Below are 21,671 nucleotides of genomic sequence, written 5' to 3' on the forward strand. Positions count from 1 at the left end.
TTTCTAAGAATGACAATAGAAATTAAGGAAAACAATTATCTACCTCCAAATATGAACTCTGCCAATATTATTTTACTTCTGAAACCTGGGAAAGATCCCACATCACCATCCAGCTATCGACCCATTTCGCTGATTAATGCAGATCTTAAAATATTCTGCAAAGCTTTGGCGGGAAGGCTGGAGAAGGTAGTTCTTTCTCTCATACATCCTGACAAAACAGGCTTTATAAAGGGTAGACATTCATCCACTAACATGCACAGATTAATCAATCTCATACAACTATCAATAACCAAGAAGCAACCATTGTGTCACTGGATGCAGAAAAGGCATTTGATCCGGTCAACTGGAAATTCTTAATGGCCACCTTGAATAAATTTGGCTTTGGAAAATCGTTTATTAACTGGATTCTCCTAACGCTCGTGTCAGAACAATTGATCAACCTTATAAAACCTTATAAACAAAAAAATGATCCACTTCCCAGCTTGGCAAGCAGGTGGCATAAAACAACTAGAGCACCTAATTATTGATAGAAGATTCATAACTCCCCAGGAACTTCAAGACAAACATGGAATAAATAACTTCTTGGAATATCAGCAACTTAAATCAATTATTACTAAAAAGTTTAAATACAGAGACAACGATTTAAAACCACCAGATGCAGTTACCACTCTGATTAATTTCTCAATGAATAGAACTCTCTCCAAAATATACAAACTATAATGTAATTTAGATAATAATATTTCACTTCCAACAACAAAATGGGATGCGGATTTGAGCATAAGCACAGATGGAAGCTTCTGGTCAGAACTATGTCTAAACACCTTTAAACTGACAAAAATTCCAAATCTGCAGCTAATCCATTTCAAAACTCTTCACAGAATTTACTACACTGGACAGAGGATGTTCAAGATGGTCTCAGTAACTCAGACATTTGTCAGCACTGTGACAGTAATCTACCTGACAGTTACATGCACGCACTGTGGTTCTGCACTCCTGTCCAGGCTCTCTGGCAGCAGGTATGTGCCGATCTATCAATCTGGCTTAAAGTTTCAATCACGGCTTCACCGTCACTTTGTGTGCTTGGTGACATGAGTGCCATCGATGTAGAAGGAGGATTAGGCTCCATCATTTTCATAACTCTTTGTATTGCTAAACAAAACTATTTTAATAAATTGGAAAAACAAGAAAAATATAAACATAAGTCAACACAGAAATCTGCTGCTTGATCATATTGGTTTGGAAAAAATGTCAGCCCAAAGTTCAAGTAACTTTGAAAGAATTCAGTCTCTGTGGTCTCCTGTGGCTAACTCCATGACTTAGGGGGTGGGGGGACCTGGTCGTCGCTGCTCCTTGCCTTTCTGCCGTGGTTCGGGGTGGGGGTCGGGGCCTCCGGTGCCCGGCGGGGGGGGGGGGGGGGGGGGGGGGCTACGTTGGTCGGGGGGTCGGGTCCGGTGCCTGGGTGGGGCGGGCTGGGGCGCCGCGTGGTCCTCTGGGCTTTGGTGTGGGGGTGCGTGGTGGGGGGGTGGGGGGGTGGTCTGGCTTGGCTTGGGGGGGTGGTCCCTTTGCCTGTGCTGGGGGGGGTGGCGGGGGGCCCTGCACGGGGGGGGGCGGTGCTGGATGGGCTGCCCATCTGCACCTGGGGCTGGGATCGGCCCTTCCCTGGCTCTGGGACGGGACGGGACAACCCTCTCGGGGCCCCAGGTCGCTCTGGGTGTCATCCGCTTCGGCTGCGGGGTCTGGGGTGGGGTGGGGGGCTTGTTGGCCCTGTACTGTGGGGGGGCGTTTTGGGGGGGAAGGGGGCCCACTATTGGTACGGGGCGGAGGGTTTGACGGGTCGGGGTCTCCGCTGAGGCAACCGGCGGTTGCACCGGCCTGTTGGCTGCCTCGGTCCTGTCGAGGCATGACCAGAGCTCTTCTAGGGCCGGCGTTTGGGGGTGGGGGCCTGGGCTTGCTCCGGGGGGGGGGGGACACTTTCTGGCTCCTCTCTCTCTGTGTGGGGTGGGTGGTGCCAGCCTGGGGTGTCGGCGCCTCTCGGGGTGGGGCCCCTGGGCTGGGTGGGCCTGGCCCCTTTGCTGGGGGGCTGGGGGGCTGGGGGACAGCTGTTTGACCACCGGGGGACAGTCTACCAGCTGTCCCCAACTCACCCCCTTCCTCATATAACCTCATATTAGGGTGAGGCGGTGGGGGGTTTAGCCTGCGATGCGCCTTGGAGGGGGGGGGGGGCTACTTGGCAGTGGCCCCCCTCCAATGGTTGCCGTATGGAGTGGGCCCCCCCTCTTTTGGTTTTATTTGCACCTTAGACATGTAGGGTCCTTGGTAGGGGGGGTGCTTGGACATCACTGCCAGCAAGCAGCAGATGTCCTCCTAGCACCCTACCCGCCAATTTTAACCGCACCTCAGACATTCAGGACCCTATGGTGGGGAGGGTGAGGGGACATCACTGTGAGTAATCAGGAGATGTCCCCTTAGTGCCCTACCCGCCAATTTTAACTGCACCCCCCTTCGTACACACACCCCTCCCCCCTCAATATATACATTCCAACATAAACACACACACATGCACACACACACCCTCTCAAGCACAGATACACGCACACGCATTTTGCAAGGGCCCGGCGGTTCTTTCTCCGCGCGGTGGGGGGGTTTACATTACACCTGAGCCGGGGGTGTTCGTGTCCCTGGGGGTGGGTCCTGGTCCTTGCCCCTGAGCGCTGGGCCCCGCCAAATTTCCTACTGTGGCCGAGTCTGGTCGGGCCATATTTACAACACCCCTTGTGGGCCCCCTTTTTTCCCCGGGGTTCCCCCCTCCTGGGCGGGGGCGGCGGGCCCCTACCTTGCTCCTCCCTGGACCAACCGTGGGCCGGGTGGGTGGCTGCCTGGAGTGCGGAGCGGGTCTCCCTTGGGGGGTCCTGGCTCGTACCTGGGGTTGGGGCGGGGGGATGCCCGGAACTCCTGGGTGGTGATGGGGTGCTCGCCTGGGGCTGTGGGCGTCCTTCTCCGGTGGGGCCCTGCGTTGGGCTCTCCCGGCGCGGCGGGGGGGCTGCTCTCCTGGTTGGGCTGGGGCGGCGCTCTCTTTCCCTCCGTGCCTCCCTGCTCTCTGGCTCTGGGGGCCTCGCGGCGGTCCTGCTGGCCCTGGCCTGGGTGGCGGATTTGGTCGCCCGGGGGGCGGTTGTTCCCTGCCTGTTCCCGTGTGGCGTTGGGTGGATTCCGGCTGCCGCTGCTGCTGTGGCGGGGGTCTTGGGGTGGGGATGGCTGGGCACTCTCCCTCCTTCTTTTCACGTTCCACCATCCATTTTAGAAGAACATAAACACTCACCTGAGCACAGGTTTGCAACAGTTTGCATGGTTTAATGACTGAAATATTTAACACTGGTTGGTTTGAAGGCATAAGTATGCCTGTGAACACTATCTGTTTTGTGTACATGTCGACATGTGGACATTTTTGCAGCTAACAGGTGTGTTGATAACATTTCAGTGTGTGTGTGGACAGGCCCCGCCCTTTTTGTACTACATTTGAACCTTACCGTAACGATAAACAACCGGTAAACTTGTAGCTTTATGCTTATCCCCCCTCCTCCTATTATCACCCTCCTACCCCCATCTCTCTCTAACATCCCTCCCTTTTCTTCCCTTCTTTCCTTTTCCGTCCGGTCCAACACCCAAGATTTTCAAACATGGTTGAAATTAATAAAGTTTGGCCTCAATTACAAAAGAGGTTTATTCAGACATACCTTTTGGTTTGTCTGAAGATTAATAACCCCTCTTGTTAAGTAAAATATGTCCAACACAAGAGGCCCTCAGCTCTCATCTGTCTGCCCAGCTGTTGGACAGGACAAGTAAAAAAAAAAAAAGAACAATTGATCAAACATCTCCAAGCTTTAACTTTGACCAGGTGCCGTGCTGGGTGGCTGGTTGCCGTGGCGGGGGCTGGGGGGGCTTGGGGTTCTGGGGTCGCCTGCCCACGGCTGGTGTTTCGCCTGCGGCTGGTTGTTTGGTGCTTGGCCTGGCTCCCCGGGGGTCGGCGATGCATCCACAGCAGGGGTGTGCCCAGTTAAGGAGTTCCCTTGTTTTTATTTTGTTATTTATTTTTTATTATTATTATAATTTTTTTTTTGTATTTATTTCTTTATTTTATTTATTTTATTATTATTATTATTATTATTCACTTATTTATTTATTTATTTTAAATCTATTTTCGGTTCTTCATTTATTTATTTTCTTTTTAGGAGGGGGAGCGGGGCGCCCTGGAGGGGCGGTGTGCTAGTCCCTTAGGGAAGTCAGGGCATGAATGGTGGGGCTGGACCCCGTGCCCCTCGGGTTGGCACCGGGCCCCTTCCCCATGACTGTCTCTCGGCGCTGGCTGCCTCCTGACTGCCTGGCCGCCCTGGGAGGGGGGGCGCCTACCGCAGCCGGCTGGGGGGCCTTCTTCCCCCGGTTATGCCCATCCACCTGTTCTTCCCCGCTCCCACCCAAACAAACGTTGCACACAGGCACATAGGGCTCCGGGAACTGGATGGGTGGGTCATGCTGGCGGGGCTCACTGGTGGTGTCTCTCTCTGTGGGTCGCCTCGGGGCCCACCCTCCATTCCACTCCTGATTCATCTAGGGCAGGGGTGGCTCTTGGCCAATAAGAATGCAGCTCTTTGCGTTTAATCATATTTTCTATATCTTCTTTCTCTTTCGGCTTTTCCCATCAGGGGTCGCCACAGCGAATCATCGTTTTCCACTTCACTCTATCATGAACATCTTCTACCCTAACATTAGCCGACTTCATGTCCTCTGTTAAGACATCCATATATCTCCTCTTTGGCCGTCCTCTTGCCCTCCTGCCAGGCAGCTCCATCTCCAACATCCTTCTACCAATATATCCACTATCCCTCCTCTGAACATGTCCAAACCATCTCAGTCTGGCTTCTCTGACTTTGTCGCTAACACAGGCAACATGAGCCGTCCCTCTGATGTACTCGTTCCTTATCCTGTCTAACCTGGTCACTCCTAAGGAGAACCTCAACATCTTCATCTCCGCTACCTCCATCTCAGCCTCTTGTCTCTGTCTCACTGCTACCGTCTCTAACCCATAGAGCAGAGCTGGTCTCACCACAGTCTTGTACACCTTTCCTTTGAGTCTTGCTGACACTCTTCTGTCACACAACACTCCTGACACTTTCCTCCACCCGCTCCAACCTGCCTGCACTCGCCTCTTCACCTCTTTTCCACACTCCCCATCACACTGAACTGTTGACCCCAAGTACTTAAACTCCTGCACCTTCTCCACCTCAGCCCCCTGTAACATAATGCTTCTACCTTGATCCCTCTCGTTCAGACACATGTATTCTGTCTTACTACGACTGACCTTCATGCCTCTTCTTTCCAGAGCAAACCTAAACCTCTATAGCTGTTCCTCCACCTGCTCTCTACTCTCACTGCAAATTACGATTACGATTTCATCCGCAAACATCATTGTCCAGGGAGATTCCTGTCTTACCTCGTCTGTCAGTCTGTCCATCAGCATAGCAAACAAAAAAGGACTCAAAGCTGATCCTTGGTGTAGTCCCACCTCCACCTTGAACTCCTCTGTCTGACCTACAGCACATCTCACCACCGTCATACTTCTCTCATACATGTCCTGAACTACTCTGACATACTTCTCTGCCACTCCAGACGACCTCATACAGTACCACAACTCCTCCCTCGGCACCCTGTCATACGCCTTCTCTAAATCTACGAACACACAATGCAGCTCCTTCTGACATTCTCTGTACTTTTCCATCAACATTCTCAAAGCAAAAATGGCATCAGTGGTGCTCTTACGGGGCATGATAATCATATTTTCTATATACTGTGCCTCATTTCATAATTTTCTCCCTCTTAAACCACACTCAAACCATCAGAGGGTATTAGAAATAAGTAATAAATAATAATAAAATAAATTTGGCAGTGTGTGTGTGTTGATGCTGCTCCCGACACATATGTGACCGCAATTCATTTACGCAGGTTACGCCCAATGCCGGAAAACATAGATAAACATTTGATGTGTGTGCAGACTGTTACCCTCACGGTCAAAAAGGTGAAATTCAGAGGATAAAGATAAACACAGGACGTTTCTAGGAGAATGGGAAGAGTCTTACTTTTTTACTGACCAGAATGGCGTCACGATGTTTATTATTATGAGCTTTTGAAAGCAGTAATATAGTTCATGGCAGAAAATAACAAAACGTATCCCGGAGAAAATAAAACTCTTCCTGATCATCTGACACAAATTGTCTCCAAGTTGAAGCTTTCCAAAGCGCACGTTCAAAATGCCAATCATCCCACTTTCCTTCTTTGAGGAGCTCACAGCAGAAAGCTACAATCTAAATGAATAAAGCGCAGAACGTGACGGTAATGCTGGACGGAAACGACCGCAGATCACTTTTCTCATGGATCCTTTAATGCAGAGAATGACTGCCTGAGATCCCTGCTTGTCACTGACGAGGCAGCGAGAGAACCTGATTGAGCTGAAATCTCTCTGAAAGAAGGCCCTGTTACATTTTGGAGAACGGAGAACCGTGTGTAAAAGAGCTGCTCTCAAGCTGCTGTCGATGTTCTCCTCAATGTCTGCCAGTCGCTGTTTATTACATTGAAACACGTGAAATCAAGGCATCGGTCCGTTCTGACCGACACTCAAGAAAAGGAACCGATCAGAGACGCTACAACTGGCCCGGGGGTTAGCCCCGCCTTCAGCCCCTAAGACTCATGGGAAGAGGGAAATCTTAAGTGTAAAACCATGAGCCAGGGAGCTATGAGCAGAAGTCAGGTCCATGCTGTTTGGCTGTTTGAGTCTGTGTTCAAGTTACTGTGCTATTAATGTGGATGGGAGGGGTGTGAATAACTCAGCCAGTTTAATGGTTACTTAGCACTTGTTGTTTTACTACATTGAAGAATGAACTGTGACATTGCAATGTATTAACGTTTAATAAATTATTAGCTTTTTGATGCAAGAAGTCAGTCATTCAATTTGAAATAAAAAAAACATAAAATAGCAAGATATTCTACTGAAGGTAAAAATTAATTTAAGTTGCACACAACTGAAATGTAATGTGTTTATTGTGTTTATTGTAAATATGAATCACTCAGACACCAGAAGGATGCTCTGTCCAGATGTTTGTGGATTTGTTGGTGTTAGGGTCATTAAAAGAGGAATGTTGAGATACAAAGAATTACCAGTTAAATGCTGTTGGATGAAAAGTGAAATATTCAGTTTTTATCATCGTAAATCTGACTTCAGAGGAGTCAGTGCCTCACCAGCCATCAACCTCACCGCCCGTCACTGAGTAGTAGTATGTGTCAGAGAGAGGCAGAGAAAAGAGTGAGATAGAGAGAGAGAGAGAGAGTGTGTGTGTGTGTGTGTTTGTGTGGAGGGGACTAACACAGCAACTGTGTTAACTCTGGCTAAGCTGCATTTGATGTGTGTATTGAGGGTGGACACTTTCCTTGAAATAAACAAGTACAAGACTTGCTGTTGTTTTGTAGGGAGAGGAGTGTGTTATGGAAAATAACACGGCTTTAATTGCGTGTTTGTGTGTGTCCGTCTTAGCAGATCAGTGTGTGGTGTGGCTCTTTGACTCTCACGGTGAAAAAATTCGTCTCTTGATGTCAAACTTGTTCGCCCCCCCTGATCTAGGGCCTTGTTGCGGATGGTCTGGTGGAGCGGTGCACAGTGAAACATCCGTGCTCATCTTTCACTGGTCCGCCCCACAATTTTAACTTCCACTTTACACACACGCACTGCATGTTAGCAGCACACACACAGCAAAGACACACCAATCACAGAGGGACTCCTGGTCTGGCTGGGTCGGATCTGGTTCCCCTTATGAACACACGGTGCACTCTGGCAGCATGCATGTATCTCCATGTGCACGTGCACACTGCCACACTGCTCCCTGTCTGCTTCATCCCTCCTCCTAACCCACAGTGTATTGATGGACAGATGTCTCCCGCTCGTCTTCGTGTCAGAATTTCACCTTTGGCGATTTTTGTCTTTCCAGCAGATCTGGTATAATTGTTACAGCTTAAAATAATAACTTATTCAAATCAGTGCTTGTATCCCCACTTTCTCCACCTCTCTTCCTTTTATTCTCTTCCACCCCCCCCCCCTTCACATTCTTCCCCTCTCCCTCCCCACACACACTAAATGTAACAAATCAATAAAAAATAATAAAGTAACAAAAAGGGTTTTTACAAATTTACACTCTGGTTTCTCAAAGTTATATAACCTCTTTTGTGATAGTAAAACCTGTCCAACACAAAAAGGCCTGCAGCTCTAATCTGTTTGCTCAGCTGTTGGACGGAACAAGTTAGAAAAGAAAAGAAAAAAGGAAAAAAAGGAAACGAAACTTGAAGAGGAGCACACGAAGCAGAGTTAACTCCACCCACTTCAACAGCATCCAGGAACTGCTGACGAGCCAAGGTAAAGCTTAAAGCTCTGTTTGCTTCTCTGCCGTGTCCACCCATCTGCTGAGAAGAAAACCACTGTCTGCACAGTTGAGGCTGATAAGCTTGAATATCATTTTTTAACCTATTCATGTGGTAAGACTGATCATGACTGTGCAATTTTACTTTAGGTTTGATTTTGTTACATCTGAGACTGAATTTTATGCATGTAACCCTTGTGCTATCCTAAGCACTTTAATATTGGGAGTTGGGTCATCTAAACCCACTAGACAGTGCTCTGAACCTTTTTTCTTCAATGATTTGTGAACCTCACTGGTGTCCATGGATTACATGAAATCTTTCCACACGTCAATGTAAGGGTGGGATCATCAAAGATAGCACAAGGGTTACATGTTTTCCCTTTAAGACAAGATCAAATGAAAACCAACAAATGTAATTTGGTAAAGGCTTCTCCAGCTGAAAACGAAACACAAGAAAATTGTCATTTCACTCGGCTTGTGCAATCTAGCAGAAAGAGAGTTTCCTCTCCATTTCCTTTTTGTGGTTACTTCTGGCAGGTCTAAAGAAATGTTTCACAATGAAAACAAAAGGCTGATCAGCATTTCTAGAAGCACGGTAAAATATTTGGGGTTTTCAGAATGATTTCCATGACTACATATATTTAGCGTGTTTGTGTGTTTCTATGACTATTTTCTGAAGCATGTGGGTCCACCTTTACTTCATGGGGAGGGCTGACTTTGAACCCCAGCAAAAAGCGGGTCACAGGTTGCAGCTACAGCGATCAGGCATGAGTAGCAGGAGGAATGAACTGTAAACCATTTGGAGCCAATGATATACCAAACAAAAAGCTCATTTTTAAATGGTTTAGTTTTAGATCTTTTTTAACCCTTGAAAACATTTTTTGTTGTTTTTCTGAAGTCTTTGACAAATCCAAGTAGGGTAGGAGCTTCTCTGAGCTACATTCCTCTGTGGTGAGAGCTGGAGCTGAGCTGAATGTGTCAGACAGTCCTTGGTGGAGCCCTCCGTTAGCACTCAGGGCTCTATAAGAACTACTGCTGGTGCACATGAGTGAAAAACCACATGGGCCACGTGTTCTGCTACGCTTTAGCTAGTCATCCCTGCTGGAATCCAGTCTGTCCACATGTGAATCTGTCAGCACACAGAAAAGAGACCAAGTTAGGACTTTGCACCAGGTAAGACCTGCTTTGATCTCTAATCCTACACTACTTTAAGATCAATCTGTGCTTTTATGCTTTTGGAGAAAGCTAAAAATCTGCATTTAAAGTGCATGCTAGCCACACAAACTATTTTCTAACATGAAAAAAAATCAATAGTCCCTGCTGTTATCAGCATTAACGTCTAAACTTCAACAGTTTATCACCAGCAGTTTCATGAGTCTGCAGTGTTTCTACACACCCCATGACTTTTGGGTTAAATCCAACCAAGCCAGATTTGAAATCCCAGCAAATTTTATTATTTCATTCAAGAAACCACAAAGATGCTTAAAGGCCTAATAGATGAAGAAAAAAATAGTCAAAAAACAGTTATCTGTTATTAGTGATTATGATTTGATTTGGTTTTCCGCCAAAGGGCAAACTGCTGGTGTGTCCCTTTTCTGTGGTTCTTGAGGTAAATGCCTCAAAAATGGGGTTTGTGGTGCAGCATCACAGCGCAAAGATCCAAAACAATGTCGACTATCTTCTACAGAGCATTGCAGAATTATTATTTAACCTATGCAGAAAGTTTATTGGGGTTTTGTTTTCTTTTTTTGCAGCCTTGAGAAATATTTAGCAAGCATTATTTTATAAAACATGAACTAATGTGTTGCAGTTTAGCAACATGAAAATTATTTAAAAATGAATTTAATCCCTTTGGTCTCTAATGTTTGGAAGCAGGTTTTGTAATTTTCCAGTTGACCCTTGGCTAAAACCCTGAAATATGTTTAAAAGTCCTGAGATGGTTGGAAAGAATTCAATCTGGCTGGACGATATGCTACTTGGAAAAAAGTCTATTTAGGAGATGGTGAATGTGGTTAAACCAGATGGTGGTTGGAACACGGCATTGATTTTACATACAATATTGGGTGAAGCTTTCTTCAGTTCTGTGCTTTGATTCATACGTTATGTACATTCAATTAAAATCTTTATACAATTTTTTGACAGCTTTTTAATCTGATAAAATGATAAATGTTTGATCATGTGGTTGCTCAGCAACAAGCTTTAGGCTGCCTAACGCCAGCTGATCGTCACATTTCAGCTGCCTCTGATTGTCAGTTCCAATCGTCCACCTCTATTCCTGTCTCAACTGTATGAGTCTTCTGCGGAGAACTACTACCATCTTTATCAGACCACGGACCAGTTTCATGTCAGACAATATTTTCACGGTTTGGCCTGTATTAGGCTGAAGTGGGCTTCCCATTTTGATTCTTTTAGCCTCCATTTTATTATCATCGTCTGACAAATATTTGCAGCTGGTTTCAGTTGTATTTGTTAACTAGACTTTGTGTAGAAATCATTTACTTTCTTCCACTCATCTGAAACCGGGTCTCAGAGACAGCAGTCTGAGGAAAGATGACCAGACTTCCTTCGTACCGGCTGACTTCTCCAGCTCCTCTGGGAGGACCCCAAGGCGTTCCCAGGGTAGCCAAGAGACAAAGGCCAAATCCAGTCATCTACGTTAGCACGTAGCTTCCAGGGCTGAGAAAATACATCTGATCGGTTTTATAACTTCAAAACATCACCGGGAGTTTGCCTGCGCGCCACAACCCCAGGCCTGGCTCCAGAGTGCCGCCTCAGTGATGCCAGTCTGGACAATGAAACTTAGTCTTGTTTGGTACTCATTAGGGGGTTTCTGAACCTTCATTTGCCTGGTAGCTTAGCTCCTGGGATCATCCAGCTCTCAAACCCCTCCACCACATTAAGGTGGTGGTTCACAGAGTAGACCATTACAGTATGATCTAGATTTCCCCATAAACCCATAACTCTCAAAGTTAGAGCCAAAGAAATCAGACGCCAACTTCAGCCTCGTCCGAATTTTCAGCGATGGATTAAAAAAAAGAACTATTGTCATCTACAAATACTAATAAACGTGCATCCACCCTTTGAAAAACTTTATTATCAGCATCCTTTTTAATATTTTGAATAATTTTTGTCCCTTAAAGGCAGTTTTCTTTATTTCTTCTTCCTTGAAGTCAAAGTCTTTTCTTCTGTTTCCTCACAGGCTCTTTTCTGTCAAAAGAAACATTCCAGATACAATTGTTGTTGTTTTTTTTTACATCAGTGTGTTAATTTAAGATATTATTTGGTTTCTTATGTGAAAAACTTCATTTATAATTCAGATGATGGGGTGGATTGTATATATTTTTTTACTACTGAAGTTTGGAGTCAGGTTTTGTAATTGCCTAGTTAACCCTGGCGAAACCTCTAAAAATTGGGCCATTCAAAAGTCCTGACAAGGTTGGAAAAGAATTTAGTCTGCCCGGATAGTATGCTAGATAGGTCTAACTTTTAGTCAATAAACCAGAAAAACGCTGCAGGTGAGAAGCTGCAGGTGAGAAGCTGTTGCAAGATAGCGTTGACTTTGCATAGACGTCACTACGATGAAGGAAGTTAGAAATCTGTCAAGCAAAAAGAAGGCTAAAGGAACCAATCATGGTCGTCTTCCAGCACACCAGTTTTAGTAAATGCATAGTGCTTGGAGCTGCTGCACTTCCTAAACTTTTGTGTCATAATTTACAAACAAAGCAAAACTGCTATCTACTGCAACCCAGGGGGAAGGTTGGGACTTTAAGAGAAAAATCTATATGCTGTTACTCCAAACAGAAGAAGAAAAAAGAGGTGAGTGTGCGTTGTCTATACACACTGAGAATGACTAAACGCACTATTTTATTTTTTTCATATTTTGTTGCCAGAACCTGTTGATTTGGCTGATTGGTTGATCACCATGAACAATCCTCTCACAATGTTGTCATCACGACATGGATCCATCTTTCTATTCTTGGCTCTGTGTGTTTTGACCATCCTGTTCTACAACAAGCAGTGGCTTGAGGTAAAGAACACAGTAAAAGTAAACTTTAGTAAAAGCTATTTATTAGGTAACATTCTGGAAAAGATGGTGTGGAGGACATGCAGGAGACACGTGGCGGAAACTCAGACATAATTATCATTTTATGACAGACCAACAAAAGATAAAGATGCCTAAACCAGAAACCAGGGCCTATATCATGCAAACTGAACTTTTATGAGCTTTTAAGTGAGTCATAACATTAATTCCTCAAAAAGACAACCCTAAAGCAGTATTTTCCACAAAAACAAGTGAAAGGGCTGCGAAAATAACTCATATTTTATTTTTAAAAAATCAATAGTGTGCCAAAGATAATCCATTATCATGTATCCAGAGAGAGGAGCTGTGGTTTGGATGAGGAAGTCTGGAGTGACAGGAGAAGATTGAACAGACTGATGGATTATGTTAGACAGGAACCTTTGTGGATCCGGATGTTTGCAGATGACACTGTGATATGCAGCTCACCGCTCCCCTAGGGGATGGGTCAAATGCGGAGAAGAATTTCCCATTGTGGGATAAATAAAGTATCAATTATTATTATTATTATTATTAAAGGGACGCCTAGAGGTGAAGAATTGGTCTGGAAAGGAAAGGAATGAAGGTCAGCAGCAGCAGTACAGAGTATCAGTGTGTAAATGAGAGAGCTAATGAGGAAGGGTGAGCTTACAGGGAAAAGAACAGGTGAAGAGGCGTCTGCAAGCAGGTTGGAAGGGGTGGAGGAAGATTTCAGGTGTGATATGTGTGACTCAAGAGTGTCATGAAGAATGAAAGGAAAGCAGCCATGTTTTTGATTAAAAGACTGATGCAGAGGCAGGAGGTAGAGCTGGAAGGAGCAGAGATGAAGATGTTGAGGTTCTCTTTGGGACCAGGATGGATCAGAATGAATCTGTCAGAGGAACAGGTCATGGTAGATGTTCTGGAGATAAATGCAGGCAAGAAGATGGAGATGGTTTGGACATGATGAGAGGAGGAACAGTGATGATGTTGGTGAAATGAAGATAAGGTTGGAGCTACAAGGAAAGAGGAAGACCAAAAAGGAGGTTCGTGGATGTAGAGAAGGAGAACATGAGATTGGTTGATGTGAGTGAGGAGGATGAAGAGGTGAGCGTTAGATGCAGGTGAGTGATTTGCTGTGGCGCCCCCTAAAGGGAGAGCTGATAAAAAGTGTCTCTCAACATTTTTAGAGGAAAATGCTGACAAAATTATGTAGTGATACAACAAACAGTAATTTTGATTATCTGTTGAGGGTTAATTTTTATTATCAATCTAATATGTTGAAAAATGTTCTGGAAATTTAAGAAAAATAATCTGTGAAAATACACAATTGTTCTTTCGTCTTTATGAAAGGGATTTCTTTTTTAAACAAATTAAAAGTGTTTTCTGTTGTCGTTCTTTAAGGTACACTTTGAAGCTACTGGATTGTATTGGATTGCAGCCAATGTAATTAAACACATTAGTTTTTAGTTGTCAAGCTATTTTTCCCCACTTGAAGGGGAAAGCATCAGATGGAGGTAACACCAGCAGGTCTCTGTTTCTTTCAGCTCGTGTGTCAAATCAGCGACACTTAAATCCCCATGTGCGAGCTGACGTGGGCTTAATTGTTTTTTCACCCGTTGCAATTGAGCTACTTTTGCAATCATGTTTTTTCTTTTTGAAAACTTTTTCTCAAATATTATAACTCACTTCTCAACCATTCACTTTCCATTCTGATTTTTTTGTCTTTAGTTATTTTTAATTTATACATACAGTACATGCACATTTTTGTGTGTGAAAAATGTTGACCTAATAGTATCAGAAAAGTACAGTATTCCAACTAATCCTTTTACACTCTCCAACCCTTCTTCTTCTAGAGTCAGAATGAACAAATCCCCGTTTTCATGGCGGCTCCCGTCAAACCTGCCCAGGTGAAGAGCTCCCTGCCTACCCATCAACAGCCCTCAAAGGAAGCTGTTGAGCTGGACTTCCTGAAAAACGTAACTGCTTGGCCTTCAACTCCACCTCTACCACTAAACTTTTCTTGGAATGACACCAGTGATCCACGGCACAGCACCGTCACTATTCTCCCAAAGAGAGGAGGGGGGCAGTGGCATGCTGGAAATGAGCTGGAGGTTGTGATAAAGATGTATAATTTCCACGGTAAGCCAAAGACATCTGGAGGAGATTTCCTACTGGCCCGGCTGCACAGTCCCAGTCTTCTGGCAGGTGTGGCAGGAAAAGTGGTGGACCATCTCAACGGCAGCTACTCGGCTCTATTCCCTTTACTGTGGGAAGGAAAGGTGCAAGTCCAGGTAATTCTAGAACAAGAAAGGTGTCTATTCAGTCTGTTTAGACTGTTTACATAAAACATATGGACAGAATTCTCAATGAACGAATATTGCAGTTCCTTCTATCACCACTGGAAGCTGGTTTCAAAAGACAGCTTTCAACAAAAATGGACTTGTTATTCATGACATTTGTGAGGAAAGTGGTTGACATCCATCCTTTTTCTAGACCTACAGACGGTGATTAGAATCAGATTCTGCATCTTCATCATGCAGAATCATATTGTTAATGCATATAGATATAAATGTGGAGTCATGTGTGACATTTGTAACATTTGAATCACACATTGTCAGATAAATGCTTCTAGACATTAAAGAAAAACCCAATTAGAAACAATAGACAACCACAAGAATCAAATCTGGTGCCAAATCTGGTGGTTTTTGTTGTGGTGCTGCTGCCGTGACTGAGTCCTTGACCGGTGGCAGTGGAGGTATTTGTTGTTGACGTGGTGCTGTGGTTCTCGGAACACTGGCTCGGTCTTTCCTTACTGTCTTTTCAGGGCCCCGGCCTCTGCCTCAGAGCGTGGAGGAGGTTCTTCACTAACTCTCTAGCTTCACCTCTGTTCAGGTGTGGGCCCTTTCCCTTGAACAGGTCCTTTCGCTATCAGAGTACATTAAAGTTTTCAATGTAATGGAGTCCTCTGGAAGCAAACTCTCTGGACAGCCATGTATTCAGCTGAAACAACCGGCTAAAATTGAGTGACATCCCATCAATGTTAGGAAGAGGTCCACTGATGAATACTTCAACCTCTACTTTGTCAATCACTTCAAATAACTTTATGAAGTCTTTTTTCAAGTGTTCAGATTGTTCTTTTCTGATATCAACAGCACCTACATGGATAATTAATCGTTTAACTCCTTGGTACAAGACTTGAGATAAGAGTCCTGTAATCACTGGAACAGTAGAACTCGGGCAGCAAAAAGTTTGCATTCTTCTGTGGCTTGCTCCACTGATATTTCCATCTCCAAGCAGCAGCGTATCTCTGACCTTGACGTTTAGCACAGATTTTCTTTCTGCCTGTGCTTTGTTGTTAGACATTATGATGCCTATTCTGCGAACTTGATCCAATTTCAATTTCTTTCTTTAAATTCATACTGTGATAGAGGTAAGAATCAGTTTGTAAGCTTTATTTCAGATGTTAAGATAAGATAAGAGATAAAATAAGATAGGACTTTATTGATCCCCGGAGGGAAATTCAGTTGTCACAGCGGCCAAAACAAGAAATATAGCAGTTAAAAAAAAGAAAGTAACATTGACTAAGAATAAAATTGTAATAAAAGAAAGTGGAAGTGAAATGGCACGTCAAAAATAACAAGTTAAGTAGTAAAATAACAGCAGCGGTTTCAGCAGTTCTAAACTGTGTTGTTGTTTAGCCTGACTGCTGTTGGGACGAAGGACCTCTGGTATCGTTCCTAAGTGCACTGGGGGTGCAGCAGTCTTTGGGTGAACGAGCTTCTCATGGTCTTTACGGTCACATACAGTGGGTGCGAGGGGTTGTTCCGGATGCTGGATAGCTTGGTCAGCATCCTCCTCTCACCTACAGAGTCCACTGAGTCCAGGGGACAGCCCAGGACAGAGCTAGCTCTCTTCACCATGTCAAGTTTCTTTTTGTCCCTTTCATTAATTCCTCCGCACCAGCAGACCACAGCATAGAAAGTTGCTGATGCAATGACAGCCTCATAAAAGGTCTTGAGTAGTGGCCTACACACACCAAAGGACCTCAGTCTCCTCAGGAGGTGGAGGCGACTCTGACTCTTCTTAAGCAGGACCCTTGTGTTATTTGACCAGTCCAGTTTATTGTTGATGTGAACACCCAGGTACTTGTACACATCCACCCTCTCGATGTCCAGTCCCTGAATGACCACCGGAGGAGAGAAGCCTTTTTGCGGAAATCAACCAGCATCTCATGTCGTCTCTATGTCGTCTTTTCGCTTTGGCTTCACACGTAGTTCCTCCGCACAAAGTTTTGGAAAGGACACAATATGAAGTCTATGTCACTGTTAGTTGTCACATTTGTGGGAATAGCAGTTTTCTTACCACTGGATACTACTGCAAGGGTCTCGTGAAGTCCATTTTCAGATTCTAGAGCAAGTATTCATGCTTGTGGTTCCTTTATTTCTTGTTAATAGATCCGACGGCGTTCACAGTGGGAGTTTGTATGTCTTCCTCTTCCGGACATGTCACTGGCACGTTTTCCAGCCAAAATCCGTTGTTTAAATCCAAAATCCACTTTTCGTTATTGTTTCGTCAATGTTTTAATATTTTGCTTATCTGTGATGAAAGGTCACAAACTCTGCTCCACTCTGCACTCTCATCTCCAAGTGAGCTTGTATTCAACCAACAGTAGAGTTATGAACTTGTTGTAACAATTCATTTCTTTACAAAAACAGTTTTGTATGTTTAGCCCATTTTTTAGGTAGCAGTCTGCCCAATGTTCAAATGTAGGCATCATTTAACAGGAATGTCAAGTTAATTTTGATGGACAGTTGCAGGTTATGACCCCAACACTTTCCTGCTGAAGGAGAACCCAGAAATTTCTTGTTTCCACTTCTTTAGACTAATAACTGTTTTCCCTAATGGTTAAAACACAAAATAAATCAGGGTAACCAAAAGCCACGCAATGATACGTTTTTAACCCTTGTGCTATCTTAGATGACCCCACCCTTGCATTAATGCATTATCCCTACCATGACAAAGGTGGATAAAGGTGGAAAGATTTGTAATCCATGGACACCAGTGAAGATCACAAATCATTAAAGAAAAAACGTTCAGAGCTCTGTCTAGTGGGTCTAGATGACCCAACTCCCAATGTTAAAGTACCTACGATAGCACCAGGGTTAAATGGACTTATCTTTTGTCAAAACAATGCCCAGACTGTATTACTATATGGGAAATATGTAACAGCACTTCACATATAAAGTCATTCCACCTTAAGTGAGCGTTGATCTTGTGTTTTCCATCAGGTGATCCTGGTTCACTCGAGTGAGGCGGTCACTGTGCTCCAGCAACTAAACCGTATGCAGCCTCACAGAATTTACTTCCAGAGTCTCTTCCGCTCAGCCTCTCTGACTGAAACCACCACCTGTAACGTTTACATTAATGCAAGTCAGCAGCAAGTGTGCAACTACACTGACCTGCACACAGGTGAGCAGTGGTTCTGCTACAAGCCAAAGAAACTGAGCTGTGATGCCCGGGTCACTCATGCCAAGGGAGGATTTAGGAAAAACATTACACATCAGGAAGAGATGCTTTTTCAGAGGTGAGCTGGACATCTGCATACATTCTGTCAGAATGGTGTAAATGTCTTGAAGTCCACATAGATTTTTTTCACGGTCTAATTTTGTACAGAAGGTGATGGAAACAGCGGTACTTCTGTTTCTCTGTGACCCAGTTGATCTAATGAATCTAATCTTGTTATTTCATCTTAATTTGTTATTTCTTTACATTCACCAAATGTTTTTTAAAATGTAATTTAGACTGACTCAAATCTCTCAAATGACTTTTCCTGCTGATTAGTGCATGTGACCTGTGAAATTTCCTCTGCTTTAATTCAGTGGCGTCAATATGAAGGTCTCCATTCCTCCATCAACCCATCCCAACATAAGTGTGCACCCAAGAGAAGGTAAAACCTATCCGTCTCTCTGTTGGGTTTTCTGGGTTCAGAGAACAGCAGTCCGAGCTCCTTCTCTGACCTCCTACAGCCCTTTGAAAACAGAGATCCAGTCGCTGTAGTGTGTCCTGAAACTGTTTCAGTGACAAAAACACGAAAGAATAAATCCCCTTTACTTGGCATTTATGGTGATTAAAGTCTAGAAACACCTCAATGAAATATTTTTACATTTTAAATAGCAATCAGGAGACTAGAACAGAAATAATGAGTTTTTCTGGCAGTTCATCAGAACCACAGGCTGTTAGTCTGATCCACCAGATCTTTCCTTCATTCTGTAGGTCACAATTAAAGACTGAAAAAGAAAACTTCCTGCTTGAGATTCAGATAATGAGTTATGCATTAGTTACATTTACTGAGACACGTAAACTGATCAACGTTATCTGTATGTATGTATACACCATCTGTTATTGACCTTTTCCTTCCTTTCAGACCAAACCAGGGGGATCGGTGACATTGTGAGGACAGAACCTTCTGGTTATTACTATCATGGTGCCTGGAGACCACTAGATGGAACCAAAGTACACCAGTTCAATTCCTCCACAGCAGTCAGTCAGTGTCTGAGAGGGAAGGGGCTCCACCTGTTTGGAGACTCCACCATCAGACAGTGGTTTGAATACTTCATCGCATCATTTCCAGGTATTTGTCCATCAGGGTGGGGTTTTCTCATAATTGAAATATTTTGTTACAAACCTGTTTTTCTTCAAGATCTCAAGAATTTTGACCTGCACAGCTCCGAACAAGCTGGACCTCTCATGGCCTTGGACTACCCAAACAATATCTTGGTGACTTACCGCTGCCACGGTCCTCCTATCCGTTTTGCTAATATTCCTGTGACTCAGCTGCGTTACATTGCCAATGAACTAGACCACATAGACGGAGGCCCCAACACTGTCGTAGTCATTGGTGTCTGGTCGCACTTCAGCAGTTTTCCTGTTGATGTTTACATTCGACGTCTACAGAACATCCGCAAGGCGGTGGTGCGGCTGCTGTCCAGAGCGCCACGTACGCTGGTGGTCATCCGGACCGCAAACCCCAAAGCTTTGACCGTCTATGAAACACTGACCAACAGTGACTGGTATTCTATACAGGGTGATAAGCTGCTGCGGGCCGTCTTCAAGGGACTTGATGTCCATCTGGTGGATGCTTGGGACATGGTCTTGGCCCACCACCTGCCACACAACCTTCACCCACAACCACCCATCATCAAAAACATGATTGATGTTCTCCTGTCCTACATATGCCCTCCACCAACAGACCAAACCAGGGTAAATCACTAAAACAGGCAAAACTAGAAGAACTGGGCTGTGATGTTGAGGAACTCTTGCACTTTAGGACAGAATACCCTCTACGGTGCAATAGAACCAAGGCAGGGTTAGAAATCCAACACAAAGCACTGCGGTGATTTTAGACCTGTGGATGCAGCAACGTTTACACATTACTTATTGGACAAAGTTGTCCATGAAGTTTTCAACAACATACGTTCTAGTTTTTTTCTGAAGGGTTTTGATGTTTTTTTGTTTTACAATGAGATGTCGCTTGTCAACACTGCATCAACACTTTTATCACTCAGTCTCTGAGTGCCAAAAGGATTGTGAGTTGTGAATCATGGGATTTTTACTTTATTCAGTAAATTTTTTAACTTAATGTATTTCTGTTTTACAAAAGAAGAGAAAAACACACACACCTAAAAGTTTGAACAAAACTTAATGCAACTAAGAGCACAATGTTTACACTGTAGAGAAAGTCTGGATCTTGCAATGCATTCTGGTATCGTATCACTTTTTTAAACTATTGCCGTGTATTTCTTGAATATCTCATGTTTGTGAAAAATTTGTATTTCTATTTCCTTAAAACTGTTTTTAAACAACTTTTATTTGGTAATTATTGTCTTAACTTTGTATGCATTTTCTTATGAATGTTTTAAGGGGTTTAACTATTTATGATGAAATAATATTTTTATAACACTGTTTTGATTGTGTTAGTTTTTGCACTCATTTCACGTTTTTACAACAATCTGTAAGGATGAAGTGAGTTTGAGCATTGAATAAGATGAAGAGCAGAAAGGCACGTGGTCCTGATGATTTACCTGTAGAGGTATGGAAGTGTCTAGGAGAGATGGCAGTGGAGTTTTTGACTGGGCTGTTCAACAGGATCTTAGGATGAGGAGATGCCTGAGCAATGGAGAAGTGTGATGGCACCCATTTTGAAATGAACTGAAGCAGGGGGGCTCCAGGAGACCAGTCTCTGCACAAACCTCTAACAAAACATATTAAAGGTTTTGGAGATACAGTCAGAGAGGCCAGACTTAGATGATTCGGACATGTCCAGAGGAGAGACAGTAAATCTATTTGTAGAAGGATGCAGAGTCTAGAGCTGCCATGTAAGAAGAGGAAGGCCAAAGAGGCTTATGGAAGCAGTGAAGGAAGACCGAATAGAAGAGATGATGCAGAAAACAGGGTTAGATGGAGGAAGCTGACTGCAGCATTAAACAATTATTATTAAATTATTATTATTAACATCAGTTTGAAGCACACTTATCCAAAATAACTACTGTGACATGTCCTATGAATCCAGTTCAATCCCACCTGGGGGAACTGAAAAAGAACATTTCTGTGTGGAGTTTGCATGTTCCCCCTGTACATGCGTGGGTTTTCTCCAGGGACTCCCACCATCCAAGAACATGCTTCAAGTTACCAGGATAGGCTCTGGTGACCCTGAAAGGGACAAAACAGAAGAAAATGAATGTTTTGCTGTTTTAATAAATTGTTGTTGTGATCTTTAAACGTTTTTGTTTTGAGTGATTTTATGATCTGCTTTGCACTTCAGGGCCACCATAAGAAAGTAAACTCAAACAGCTGAAAATACGTTCATGTTGGCACCAAAAGAAAACAATTAAAATCACATTTTGGCAACAATGGCAGCACTGTTAGTGTGGTTTTACACAAAAACATACATCAGCGGTAGATTTCGATCTTTTGAGAAAATGGAACACACCGTTGTTGCGAATGTGGTGAGTGTTTTGTGAAGTACTTGTAAGGCTGTGTACAGCTTATGTCGTGCGGGTGATGATGTCACATGGTGCCTTTTCCCCACACTTTAGTTGTCTTTGAAGCGTTACTCACAACAGCCCTAATGGGTGAATATGTAGACAAAAATTATGCAAATCTGCATGGAGCCCACATTT

At 44.0% G+C, this 21,671-nt stretch overlaps 1 protein-coding gene across 4 annotated transcripts; it reads left to right on the forward strand.

Moving 5' to 3' along the window:
• Positions 1 to 8,123: 8,123 nt before the first annotated feature.
• LOC101155316 (NXPE family member 3) lies at positions 8,124 to 21,270 on the forward strand. Of its 4 annotated transcripts, none has more exons than XM_078941698.1 (8): positions 8,124 to 9,626; positions 12,177 to 12,269; positions 12,344 to 12,480; positions 14,346 to 14,783; positions 17,781 to 18,076; positions 18,372 to 18,439; positions 18,917 to 19,123; positions 19,193 to 21,270. In XM_078941698.1, exons 2-8 carry the CDS (start codon positions 12,236 to 12,238, stop codon positions 19,762 to 19,764), a joined length of 1,752 nt encoding a protein of 583 aa, XP_078797824.1. In that variant the 5' UTR covers positions 8,124 to 9,626; positions 12,177 to 12,235; the 3' UTR covers positions 19,765 to 21,270. The 4 variants fall into 4 exon arrangements, with proteins under 4 accessions (XP_078797824.1, XP_078797825.1, XP_020569710.1 ...); XM_078941699.1 differs by having other exon boundaries at positions 12,203 to 12,269; XM_020714051.2 differs by lacking the exon at positions 12,177 to 12,269 and having other exon boundaries at positions 8,125 to 9,626.
• The last annotated feature ends 401 nt before the right edge of the window (positions 21,271 to 21,671 follow it).

Source organism: Oryzias latipes, chromosome 23, assembly GCF_053564925.1.
Source record: "Oryzias latipes strain Hd-rR chromosome 23, Olatipes_Hd-rR_3.1".
NCBI classification, from domain to species: Eukaryota; Metazoa; Chordata; class Actinopteri; order Beloniformes; family Adrianichthyidae; genus Oryzias; species Oryzias latipes.